This window comes from Dermochelys coriacea, chromosome 1, assembly GCF_009764565.3.
Source record: "Dermochelys coriacea isolate rDerCor1 chromosome 1, rDerCor1.pri.v4, whole genome shotgun sequence".
NCBI classification, from domain to species: domain Eukaryota; kingdom Metazoa; phylum Chordata; order Testudines; family Dermochelyidae; genus Dermochelys; species Dermochelys coriacea.
The window spans coordinates 40295533-40309291 of NC_050068.2; the positions used below are offsets into that span (position 1 = coordinate 40295533).

General features: G+C 37.2%; 1 protein-coding gene across 6 annotated transcripts in view; it reads right to left on the reverse strand.

Annotated features, from left to right (window-relative positions):
* Positions 1-13759, reverse strand: part of SKA3 (spindle and kinetochore associated complex subunit 3) — a 26677-nt gene continuing 12918 nt past the window's right edge. For all 6 annotated transcript variants that reach the window (XM_043504286.1, XM_043504287.1, XM_038387602.2 and 3 more), the window contains exons 4-10: positions 11360-11525; positions 9138-9564; positions 3856-3965; positions 2706-2890; positions 2239-2448; positions 1911-2029; positions 1-707 (exon numbers count right to left, since the gene is read on the reverse strand). In XM_043504286.1, the coding sequence (XP_043360221.1) occupies positions 701-707; positions 1911-2029; positions 2239-2448; positions 2706-2890; positions 3856-3965; positions 9138-9564; positions 11360-11525 (1224 nt within the window). In that variant the 3' untranslated portion in view covers positions 1-700. The remainder of the gene's footprint in view (positions 708-1910; positions 2030-2238; positions 2449-2705; positions 2891-3855; positions 3966-9137; positions 9565-11359; positions 11526-13759) is intronic.

Consider the following 13759-nt stretch of genomic DNA (forward strand, 5'->3'; position numbering starts at 1 on the left):
TATTTTTGACAGTGCTTTATTTTCATATGAGATTTAGTACAAATTGTTAATTATGATTTTATTCGCCCCAGGTCCTGTGTATAAGAAGTCCTCTTTCTCCTGTGTCTCCCACTTCCAAGTTTGCAGCTAGTGCCATGGAGATGTATTTTGTGGAAGAAAGGCAAAGTTATGACAACGTACATCTCTTTTCCATAAGAGCTTTGCATAACTAGTTCCTTGGGACTTGCTGAAAGTTATTAGAAATTGAGATATAGGTCTTTTTTCATTGGTTTTCTATTTCTTCAAACTTTTTAAGCTCTGTAAGACTCAGAATATCCATAAATGTGGATCAAAATCCAGAAACATGCCCAGCTCACTCTCAATCATTTTCTTTGTTAGATTCAGAATATCCTCTGTAAGTATATCCAGTACAGAAGTTTATTTAACATTTCAGTAGTGTCTTCAACAAAGAGTACCAAGTTTGTCAGTTCAAACAGAAAGTCTTTGAAAGAGGCATTTCTTTGTAAATCTTGCTTGACATGGAAAAAGTCCAGCTAAATTAAAGCTTTATTCTATTTGATACAGTACTAGGGTGGATCCCAATTTCAAACACACTAGCTGATGTAACTCAGAGTGTTCTCGGTTTCATTCAGGACTCTCTGAATACTCTGGTATGATGGCCTTAACTCTGAAGAAGACTTGTCTTTTCCTCACCAATACTCTAAAATCTGTAGCAAATACAAGTTTAATATCAGAGTAAGCAACAAGCACAATAAAGCACAATGAAGCAGAGGAATATCATCCTGTGTGAAATACCCATAGTAGGTCAAGTTATTTGTCACAAATAATGTATCCTTTTCCTGATCAATCTGAACAGGATTTTTACTAATTTATCCATTATGCAGAATTGCTCAGATATGTTGTGCAAACTTGTTTCAACCTATGTATTTGTTGCAAACTATCTGCTGCAAGCATTTGAGTATTCAAAATTTGCTATTTGGGCTGTTTGACTGGTCATTTAAGTCACAGGTGGTTATTTCTGATCCCTGGTTTTAATGATTTAACCTTGAACAGAAGAACATCTGAAGAAACCATTGGGGCTTTGGTTCTCAGGGAGTGGGCAAAGAGCCCTTGAAGAACGAAAAGGTAAAGTTACAGTTTTATGACCTTATTTTTTTTCCTGTCCTCCTTTGTACAAGAATGAACATTAGATTTTATTAAGTCCTTGGACTGCACATTTAAAGGATACTTGGGTTCCTTCCTGATTAAGAAAGGTGTAAACAATATTTCTTGACTGTTTACATTCTTTGTAGTCAATTCTCCCAGAGTTATGAAGTAATTGTATTTGCATGTATATACACATGCTATCTGGGAAGGGTGCAGTAATCTGTCCTATGTCTTTTTTAATTGCTAGACTGCCACAGTTCTGGCCAGGTGGTATGGGAAGCTGCTGTGTATACCCCATTACTGATATAGCACACACTTTTATATATTTTCCAGGTCACAACCCCTTCAATTTTGATAGTTATATAGTTGAACATGATCATTTTAAATTATATGAATTTATTCTGGCTATTTATAAAAAATGAAATTATTAGTTGTACACAAATATATATTTGTATGAACTACAGACCAAACAGAAAAGGAACCTTAAGACAGTCATCATAAATACCATGCCAAATATTGCACATTTATTAAGACACAACAAAGAAGGGTTGCTTTGGTAGCTGATCTGAGAGCAAGTATTAATTTCTAAATGAATACATCTTCTCCAAATATACTCCCCTAAATTATATCAATTCAATTTCTTTAAAAAGAAAAGTCTCTAAGGTGCCACAAGTCCTCCTTCTCTTTTTGCGGATAGAGACTAACACAGCTGCTACTCTGAAACCTGTCAATTTCTTTAGTACATCTGGGGAATTCACTCTCACCTGTTCTCTTTGTTGCAATAATCTGGGATATTCCTTTCAAATTTTGATGCAATTCCTGTTTTGGTCTCCATTTTCATTACTTCAGGTGTATCTGTTTTTGGATTATACTTTGATAATATCTAAAATAAAACATTAAAGGGATTAAAGAGGTAATTATCTGAGCAAGAATTCAAAGCATGACTATGCTTTATACATTTTCAACTGAAAGCAGCAAAGAATTTCCAGATTCAAATCTGGTAAAATGAAGTAGAATTTCCAAACCACTGATGTGATAACAGAATGCAGATTCCACAGGCACAAACACATACAAGAAGTAAGTAAAAACAACCTGCAGAATGTCTTCTGGTATCTTTGTTATTTCTGGAGGCGGAGGAGTATTAAGGAGATTTTCATAGTTAGATATTTTTGGAAGAGAGGGTCTTCCAAGATGTTCAAGATACTCGTCAGAACTTAAAATAGGAGAAGCACAATCTTCTTTGTGTTGTTTAACAGTCACATCAATCTCTGGCAATGACTCAGCCTTGCTCCCATTTAAGGGCTGTATAAAAGATGATAATCATATTCAAACTTATAGTAAAATGTCTTCAAGTAGTTTAGTTTTATTAGACAAATGAAGTAATGAATAGCATTCTTAAAGTTGATGTTACAAGGATTGGTTCTACAATGATACACTTGCCCACAAAAGCAGTGTGAGAAGGGAAGCCCATTACTGACTCATTTTAAAAATTATATCTAAGTACATGTTCATCTGTCTCAGAATAAATTTGATTACTAAAATGATATTTAAGTACTTACTTTAGTTTCTGATTTTAGCCAGCCTGTTTCAAAATCTGGAAGAGTGGGTGTTGCTGTCTGATTAGAAATATTTGATTCTTTCATCTTCAGGGATTTGGGTAAGATGGTATTGTCCTTTCTGGTAGGAATTTTCAAACCAGGAGTGCAGAACACAGGTATCAAAGGAGAAGCCATGCAATCAACAGCTAAAATAATAGATATGAGTAATAATTTCACATGCTTGAATAGATAGGGCATCTGTAACAGTTCAATTTCACAATTCTGTATTAGAGACTGCAGTAACAATTTTTGTGTATTTACACATCCCAAAACAGCATGAAAGTATAATACTAGCTGACCATTTTACCACTGTGAAGACATGACTAAATTAGTAGGATCTTTAAGTTTAGAAGCTTTACTCCATCTATACAAATGTAAATTTTAGGTTCAAATCCATAGCAATATCCACATTCAAGAACCAGTTCTCTTGCTTAAAACATATCTACCTCATATTTCTGAACAAATCTCTTACATGAACGAAGGTTACATTTTTCTAAATTCTAAATATTTGTCAGTGTACAATTTTCCTCTAAGATCTTCATACACCTTCTGAAGTATAAAGAAAAGGAGTACTTGTGGCACCTTAGAGACTAACAAATTTTTAAAAATTTGTTAGTCTCTAAGGTGCCACAAGTACTCCTTTTCTTTTTGCGAATACAGACTAACACGGCTGCTACTCTGAAACTTCTGAAGTATGTTTCATTTTTCTCTTTTAAGATACTGTACAGCTATTCTTGAAAGAGTTGCAAATTATAATATCAGGTCAGCTTATTCTAATGTAACTTCATTCCTGTTCTTTTAAGCTTTTAATAAATAAGTTTGAAATTACTGAAGTAACGATTAAGTTCTGAAGGTGAAAGAGTCACAGAGATAACATATTTGATCTCTGTGGATGATGGTATTGGAGATAGGAGAGAAAGGAAATATTTATCTTTAAGTCTGGATGCTAGATTTACACACTGCCAAACCCACCTACTTTTGTACCCTTTAAAAATAATGTTCTGAACTCTTATAATGCAAACAAGTATCAAGCCTGAACTATCACTGCAGAAAGTTTACTTCAGAATTAATTGAAAATTACCACTATTCATTCCAAATAGTTTGAATTTACCATTTTTGCTAGGTGTTTTCATGGCTGGCCCAGGAGTAACCATGATTTCCCTGGACTTTGATGATGTTGCTACTGCCACATACATTTCATTATCATCTTCCTTAGGAAAACTAAAGATTGGGATTAAAAAAAATACATCAAAAGTGATATTAAAAAAACATAACTATGGTTCTATGACTAAAGGCATATTGTCAACTTACTAAACATTTATATAGCAGTACACCCAGAGGCCTGATCAGGATCAGGATTGTGCTAGGCACTGTGTAAATATGTAAGACTACACACATTCTCTTCCTCAAAGAAAGCTATGGTTCAAATCCCACAGTTCATAGTGTACAAGTGCACAATCTATCCATGCCCTATCAATAGCCCAAGAGATCTGAAACCTAGTCATTCTGAAAGAAAAAAAAATAGTTAAAAGTAGTTTCAGGCTGTCTTGTCCCACACGTGATCTGATTTTAGAGTCCATATTTCCATTTTATTTTACATTGTCTCTCCCTCTTGCCTGAAACCTATACAGCAGAGGAGGAAGATTGGCAATAATGAGAAGGACAGAGGAAGTTGTTTCCCAACCCTGTTTTCCCTATGACCAAGGATTCCATAATTGTCCAACAGGGATTCTTGAACCTTCCTCTGAAACATAAGGTACTGACAGGTGAGATCTGATATGGAAATTTCCATGACTATACCAGAAGTGCTATTGTATGATTTTAAGTTGATGTCTCTTTAAGGTTGCAACCAGGTTCCATTTTAAGACCCATATATTTATCTCCCTACTGGCTAGGAAAGGTAGTTTGGCTTGAAAATTGCCAAGGTTATTCAAGACTAAGGAGAATTTTTTTCCCCTAAAGCTTGAGGAAAATTGATCAAGCTGTTTGAGTTACAGATTATGTTACACTGATTATCTACTTAATAGCAGTTCCCTGAAAATTGCAACCAGAGTTTCATTACAAGACCCATTTTCGTATCCCTTACAGTTTTGCACAGGAAAAGTATTTCTAGCTAAAAAAATTGGGAAAATACTTTAAGTATGCTAGAATTATTTTTGAAAGCAATTAGTCGAACCATTTTAAGTTATAGGTGTTTAAAAATGACATTTAATAAGTCTACTTTGTATCACTCTGGCTACATACACATCTCTAACTTTACACAGGTTCTTCCCATTAAATTAAGAAACTAATTACATTTTAAAGAGTCTTATTTACAAAAATTAGCCTGCTTAAAAGCATGTAAAGTCTTTCTACATACTTTATGCACTATATGCCTGACAAGAAAGAGTCCAGGAAAGAGAAAGTGCAAGAAGAAGACTGTTATCTTGCAGGGCAAATGAAACAAAGATGAATTAAACTACAGTAACTCCTCACTTAACATTGTCCTGGTTAATGTTGTTTCATTGTTACGTTGCTGATCTATTAGAGAACATACTCATTTAAAGTTGCACATTTGCTTATAATGGTGTTTGGCCGTTAGGGCTTGGAACCAGGATGGGCCGGCAACCCCGCATCAGTTCCCCTCCACCCCCCACAGCACCACCCGCCCGCCAGCAGCCACACAGATGAGTAACTCCCCCTTCCCTCCCTGTGCCTCCTGCCGGCAGCAATCAGCTGTTTTGGGGTGTTCAGGAGGCTGGGGGGAGAAGCAAGGACGCAGCACACACTCTTCCCCTTCGGCCCCTGAACACCCCAAAACAGCTGATTGCTGCAGACATGAGGCATGGGGAGAGAGGCTGTGTGCTGCATCCTTGCTCCTCACCCCTAGATCAGTGGTTTTCAAACTGTGGATTGCGGAATGTCAGGCACTGGGTCCCGGTGGCTCTGGTCAGCACTGCTGACTGGACTGTTAAAAGTCCTGTTGATGGTGCTGCCAGGCTAAGGCAGACTAGTCCCTACCAATTCTGACACTACGCTGCGCCCCGGAAGTGGCTGGTAGCAGGTTCGGCTTCTAAGTGGGTGGGCCATGGGGCTCCGTGCACTGGCCCAGCCCCAAACCCCGCTGGGGGGGGCGATGCCTGTGGGCAAGAGCCACGCGGAGCCGCTTGCGCGCCTCTGCCTTGGAGCCGGACCTGCTGCTGGCCACTTCTGGGGCGCAGCGCAGTCTGCAGTGCCAGGACAGGCAGGAAGCCTGCCTTAGCACCCCTGCTGTGCTGCAGACCGGGAGCCATCCAAGGTAACCCCTGCCCCAATCCCCTGCCCCAGCCCTGAGCCCCCCCTGCACCCCGAACCCCTCATCCCCAGCCCTACTCCAGAGCCTGCACCCCCAGGCCAGAGCTTGATCCCCTCCCACACCCCGATCCCCTGCCCCAGCCCAGAGCCCCCTCCCATACTCTGAACCCGTCATTCCTGGCTCCATCCTGCAGCCCTCACCCCCACCACTCTGCCGTAGCCCTGAGCCTCTCTCACACCCCAAACCCCTCATCCCCAGCTCCATTGGGTCGTGGTCATCAACAATTTTCTTCAACTGCGTCTCCAGAAAAAAAGTTTGAAAACCACTGCCCTAGAGCCTCCTGAATACCACAAAACAGCTGATTGCTGCAGGCGGGAGGTGCGCAGCTTCCCCCATCCCTCCCGCAATCAGCTGTTTTGCGATATTCAGGAGGCTCTGGTGGGGAGGAGCAAGGACGTGGCATGCTTGGGGAGAGAAAGGAGGAGCAGGGGTGGGAAGAGGCAGGACAGGGGTGAGGCCTTGAAGGAAGGGTTGGAGTGGGGGCGGGCCTGGGGCAGAGCCAGGGGTTGAGCACCCCCTGACACTTTGGAAAGAACAGCAAGAGGAGGAACCAAATGATCCACCCTCTTTCATCCTCTAACTCCACCACCTCGACCAGGCTTCACAATCATGATTGCTGAATATAGTATTAAATTGTTTGTTTAAAACTATTTAAAACTTATACTGTATATGTATATAATGTCTTTTGTCTGGTGAAATTTTTTCCCCCCAGAACCTAACCCCCCATATTTACATTAAGCCTTCTGAGGAAATTGGATTTGCTTAACATTGTTTCGCTTAAAGACGCATTTTTCAAGAACATAACTATAATGTTAAGCAAGGAGTTACTGTAATTTAAACTCTACAAGGCAGGGAGTGGCTATATAGACACACATACGCCACACAAAGAACACTTCGTTTATACTATATGCAGTCTAACAACTGTAACTCAAAGTTAGCAAATAGTAAGAAGCAAGGAAATAAAAAATTAAGCCATTTAAACACTTCATTTAGTTTCCTTTCAAACTGAACCACTTTCACCTTTCATAATCTACATATCATTACTTTAATTCTGAACACTACCAATGTACCCTAACTCCACTCCTGGTTACTGGTTTTATGCTAATCTACTTTGATTTAATATAGGGCTTGTGTGGCTAGCACAACTTATACTGTATATAGTTTCCTGTTCAATTTTGAATTGGTTTTGTAAGTAAGAGAAGTATGTTGTCAGATTGCCAATGGTGGCTGTGTTTTTTTTTTTTAATATGTTTAGGAAAGGTGATGTGTGTCAACAATTGTTCTAAATGTAATTATAGTTACAGAACTGAAGCCTGAATTTATAGATGCATTGGTATATTATATTTATGGGCACAGGTAAGGTGGCAGATCATAGTTCATAAGTTTTAATCTTTTCACACAGCAACAGGAGACAGAAGCAAAAAAGAAGTGATTTATAAAAACTAAATACCCAGTGAGGTCCACTAACTGAAACTACTTTCAACGCATTCTTTGAAACTGACTAGGTTTTGAATTAGCATCCCTTTAAATACAGTACATAAAAAAAAAACCATAAAAACATCACATCAGTCACAGCATAGTGAGCTCTCTCATTACTAAAAGTTAATTATTATGAAACACGAATACAAGGGGCATGTTTGTGCCATTTATAGAATGATCCAGACATGAATTGAGACTGGTTCCTTTACAAGTCCACAGAGTGAGAGAGAAATAGGAGCCACAGAATAGCCAACGGGTGGAATATTTGTGGGAAATCATCATGTCAATTTTTCATAGGTATAGAAAAAGGCAAAATAGCTGAATTGCAGTTGTAGTATTTGCAATTAGAGCCACTGATTCTAACATACATTGGCATCATAGCAAGAGCATAATGTCTATCTGGAGATTTGATTTTTAAAAATGTGAATGTTAAAATTGACCAATACAAAAAAAAAAATCCACCTACTCAGTAAGTAAGAAGGAAAAACAGCCAGCTATGATGTGATTTCTGTTTAATCGTACTACAAACTTTCCATTTGAGTTTTAAAAGATAATATAGAGTCAATTATAGAAGTTCCATGGAACTATCACTGACTTCATAATTAAAGTTGTGACAGTTTTCATTATCAGCTCTTTTTTGTCACTCCATATTATAACTCTTTCATTAAGTGAAATAAATCGTTAAGAGAAACTGTTTGAGTTGTAGAATTTAAAAGGACATTGTGAAAAACACATTTCACCTATTTTAATAATCTCACTTTAGATTATTACAACCAAAATTATTTTAAAAATGTAATTTACTTATGCTGTGTATTTCTTCTGCTTCATTCAGCTATAGACAATGAGGGCCTGACTTTTAAAACCAGTTGTACCCATTTTAGAAATCAGGCCCTTAAAAATACCAATTTGACTTTGAAGTTCTCCATGCTGCTGTATTGTGTTGCAGCTACTACAAGGGAGTATCTATTTGATGAAAACAATATTTGCATGACTATTAAAAATTGTAAACATTTTTATCGGTCTTTGGTTTTGTGAAAAAATAGTTTCCAAAAAAACCCAAAAACTGGATTACATTATAGCTGGTAACTGCTTTTAAAAGTGCTAACTTAAAAAAAAATCACCTTTTATTGCCCATCCATAATTCAGACAGCATTATCAAGAAATAGCTTTAAATCAGTTCTACAATGATTACTGCATAGGACAATGTTCATTAATGTCTGAACCCAAATCTGAGGTTAATGAAAGCCAAGGTCTTCACATAGTCACTGTCTCTATCATGTGGATCCTACTCAAGCTGGAAAATTTAAAATCTTTAGAAGGTACAAAATTTGCAGGAAGACGCAATTTATCTAGGGTATCCAACACAGCAGTGTCTGGCACAGCAGAGAGATACTGTGTGTGTGTGTATAGACAGCTGGATATTAAAGGTGTTTTTTTTTAAATGCAACACTAACAAAGCTGGAAATCAATATGAAAGAAAGGATCACCTACCATCAGAAAATTGCAAGAAACTAGTACAATCACAGAGGAAACTACTACAGAAAACACCGGACAGTCTGAAGTTAAAAATATCTACTTACTTTTTTCTTGTCTGAAGATTTTTATTAATAAGTGCCATTGTATAGTCTTCATTCAAACACATGGTATGTTCACTAATGCCAAAATGTTCAAGCTTTGGAGTTAAACATTCATAATCATCCATCTTTAATGTACATTTTGGTGTTTTGGGCACTATATATGGGATCTGTTTGCGAGCTGGAACTCTATTTCTTGAATCTTCTTTATGCATATTGGTCTGGGATTGCACATCCATCACATCCCAAGTTCTGGAGAATGCGTACTGTGAAAGACCGAAATCTGAAAGCTGTGGGTTACGCAGGGGATCCTTATGCACAGATGTTTTCCCAATACAAGCAGGAAAGCTAGAAATATCTTCCACTTTCTCTTGATCAGAGTTAGCTTGGTCAGATATCTTAGATGCATGGTTAACTTCCTCCTCGTCCTCCACTGTTTTATTAAAAACAAAGGATACTTCAGAAATTTCAGTATACCACTTAAGAACTGTTTTATAGACTAAGCAAACAAGACTTATTTTGTAATCCTAGGCTAAATATGATATAAAATGGATTTATTTTCATTTTACTCCTTAATCTCTACAATCAGATATGCTGGCACAGTCCCCCTGCTCTTGTGCAGAGATGCCATGTAGTCAATGGCTGTATTTGTAAAATTGAAATCCTGTTAAATGTAACAGGAATCCGAAGGAACTTCTGGTGTACTTATTTCAATAAAGAAATGGTTAAGAGAAAAGAATATTTTAACTTTCCTACACAATGATCACTAAAATCTGAAAACTATAAAAAGCAAATTAATATGTGCCAAAATGTTGAGGGCTGTGGAGGGAGAGAGAATAATGTTTACTTTTAAACAAAAAAGTAATTCACTTGAAAAATGAAATAAATATTTTCTTGATACTAGAAGGTGCCACTGGAAACTACATAAAACCCTACAATGTGGTTAAAAGCTGACATTTTATCAAATTCAGGGAATATTATTTGGCGAAGGAGGAAAGATTATAGAAGAAAGAGTAGCAACAGCTGGACTGCCCTTAAGAAAAACAACACTGACAAAGAGTTAATAGAAAACTGTGAAAATGTGCACAAGGCACAATGTAAAAAAATCAAGAGGAACTAAGAAGATCCCACTGTGAAGGTAACTGACTGCACAAATCCTACGTTATATTCAGAAACTAAGAACTCAAGAAAATAACACTTGCAAATTCCTACAAATTATAGCAACTAAAAGAAAGCCATAAGTAGCAGGAGACTTGCCAGCGGTGACACTTCTGAAAATGCTTTAGTATTGCACATATTTACTGATTTTCTTTAAAATTTAATATAATACCTTTAAAGGTTTATATCAATCCTCAAGCATTACTGGGATTTTTATATCAGTAAGGAATAGACTGGGGAAAGTTGAGACAACATTAAAAAACAAGACACACCACTAGATAGTCCTTTGGTTTTGTCTAAAGGCCTTTGTCTATGCAAAACAGTTGCACTGGTTTAACAGTGTGATTTTAAAATAATTTAATTAAACTGGTGCAAGCTGCTGGGTGGACACTTATTTTAGTTTAAACCCGCTTTATTTCAGTTTGATTTAAGCTAAGATGAAAAAAAGCCATTCAAACCAACATAAGAGTACAGGGGTATGTGAAACCAGTGCAATAGCTCATGTAGACAAAGCCTCCACTAAGATAACAAATTGGGTTAAGACAACGTGTTACATGTTTTAACATGCTGTTAATTACCAGTTAGTATTCAATATAGGACAAGACAGTTATGTTTAAAAACCACATCAGATGGTCTTTCTTAACTCTAGAACCTTTGTCTTTTTGTCCATGTGTTTACAGCACCCAGCACAATGGGACCCCAAATCTTTCGGTACTACTGTAAAACAAATACTACTTTGGTCCACATTAATGACACCTGAATGAAAGATAGATTACAATGTCAGGAAGTGTAATTTTATGTATGTTACTGTGATATTTAACTTGTCCATGCAACAAGGGTAAATATTTCAAGTTGCACACTATTTCAAGGGTTTACAAATAGACCTACTGTTAGAAATGTTAATGCAAAGAAATCTGGCTAAGTCTGTATTATGTTTTGTAACTAGTTCATAATATTAACACATTTGGTCTGTTCTATAATACAGAGATGCTTACAATTAAGGCAATGTTTTATCAGAAATCATATTTTTAATCTTCCAAAGGTTCTACAATACTTTCAAGTAGTATTACCTGAGTTATCTTTAACAAGTGGTTGATAACCATATTTCTGGAACAGTTCTTTTATTTTTTCAAGATCTGTTGTATTTCTTTGCATCACTACTTTAATGGACTTCATGAAATCATAAGTTTCTTGTCTTTCAGAGCGACTCTGATCCAGGGTAGCATTAACATCACCCTTTGAAGGAAAAAAGTAGAGGCCTGAGTTTTAAAATACTAATTTACAAATAGCGTTGTTCTTCCCTAGTTTTGTTCAAAGATCAGTGGGGAACAAAGTATACAATATATTTATTGTATGCTTCATCAAATGGGTGAGTGTACTGAATTTTTAATAAAGGCTTATTTTATTCAAAAAGCTAGTCACGGAAATATGTAAAGAGCAAATGCAAAATTTTTAAAGTCTTTAAACATCTTCCTTCTGAACACACTGGGCTTTGGTTGAAATTTTCCTGAGTGTGGGGGGTATGTACCTGGATCCCCAACAACACACATTATGTATATACTTCCCCAGATCACTCCTAGAACGTTTTCTAAACATAAATACAACATTTGCTACTCTCTAGTCCTCTGGCACAGCAGCTGTTGTTAATGAGAGTTTGCATATTTTTGCTAGAAGCTCAGCCCCTTTATACCTGAGCTCCTTTGAGGGTAATTTTCAGCTGTTGTCCTTGAAGGTTTATTCACCAAAGTTGCCAGTAAAAAAAGCGTTAATAAATATGTGCACTGTTGGCACCTATGAGCTGATAGATAAAATCATCATCAGCTGCACTTCTGCTTCCACGCAGGCCTCCTGCCCTTACCCAGTTCCCCATCCCTGCTTAATCATTACAAACCTAGGAAATGCACATCTCTTTGCTTTAAAGTAATTTGGTTGCTACACACAACATATTTGACACAAAAGCAGTAAATAAAAAGTTAAGCCACCTAACAGTACATAAGTTCTGTTCCTCCACCCAAAGGCACAAACCTTATGATTATCAAAACTACCGTGTATCAGTCCATGTACCACGACTGTAACTCTGTCCTAGGGAATCCAGCCTTCCATCACCCACTTTACCAAACTACCCTCTACTAACCCAATACTCTTACCTAATATCCACAACTAATAATGTTGGGAGGAGGTCCTTTGATTAAAGAGGTATATGGAGAAGGCTGGGTTGAGTGAGGCAGTTATGGGTGTGATGTGCTATGAACGGTAGTTGTGGTAATGGTAAATAGGTGCCTATACATGATGGAGTGGAGTATGTACTATTAGGTGGGTTAACTTCATTTCATTGCTTTTGGGAGTTTGTGTCAAGTATACGTGTCACAACCATATCAGCTTCACAAAGTTTTCTGTATATTAATAAGGAAACCAAAAAGTGTACAAACTCATTTTTAAAATTTTTTTGCTTTGATAATGGGAAGGAAGTGGAACACAATATTCACAACCTTCAGTTTCCACCTGTTACCTTGCTATATGGAACAACATGCTTATGTCTGAAAGTATATCCTACAGCAGAAATATAAACATATGTACCAAGTTATGGTAGCAATAAAACGTGTTGGGAATTTGGGGACTGGAGGGCTCAAACTTTCCCTACAAGTCAGTACTTCAAATAGACTAATCTAGTTTAAATTCAATCTCAGTGTGCAGAAATGAAGAGTTATTAAAACTTGTTGGCAGGACAGCACATTACATCACAACTGTCACCATATTTTACACTAACCAGTAGACAGTGGAAGCTCTTAAAAAAGAAGTTTCAATCTAAGATGCTTAGTAGTTGACTTCAAACAGAATTTGTAATTCTCAGTCCTTGTCTCTACTTTCTCACTGAGGAAAGGTCCTGAGATGTGCTGCTCTGATATTAGGGAGGCAAAAGATCACAGCATTGCCCACACAGCAGTTAAGTACAGTTAGAGTTCCAGATTGTGGAAATGAAGCATTTCTTCTCATCTAAGGCTCTAGGACTGGACACTGCCCTTTTGCATATTTCAGCCAGAATACCTGCAGCTGGCTAGAATGCCAGATAGTGGGGAAGGGAGGAAATTTAAGAGTGATGGATCTGTCAAACAAATGAGAACATTAGAAGATTTTAATTGCTTAGGGCCTATTCTCATTGAAGTCATGACTAAAACACCCACTGAATAGTTTGAACAGACCATTAGACAATGATAATAAGTTTCTTCCATATTTTCCATTGTATTTTTATGTGGTTCACCATAAAATTCTTATAGCAAGATAACATGTTTACTGGGGTATATGTTAGTACATCTAATCTGAACTCCATCAGTGCTACAATTTACTCCCTATCTGAACATTTTTGTTAGAAATTTTGGGCTATGGAATACTTCAGCACACTGTCAATTCAAATGTCAATTTAATCACTGGAACACTTTACCAAGTGTCATGGTGGATTCTCCAGCATTGAC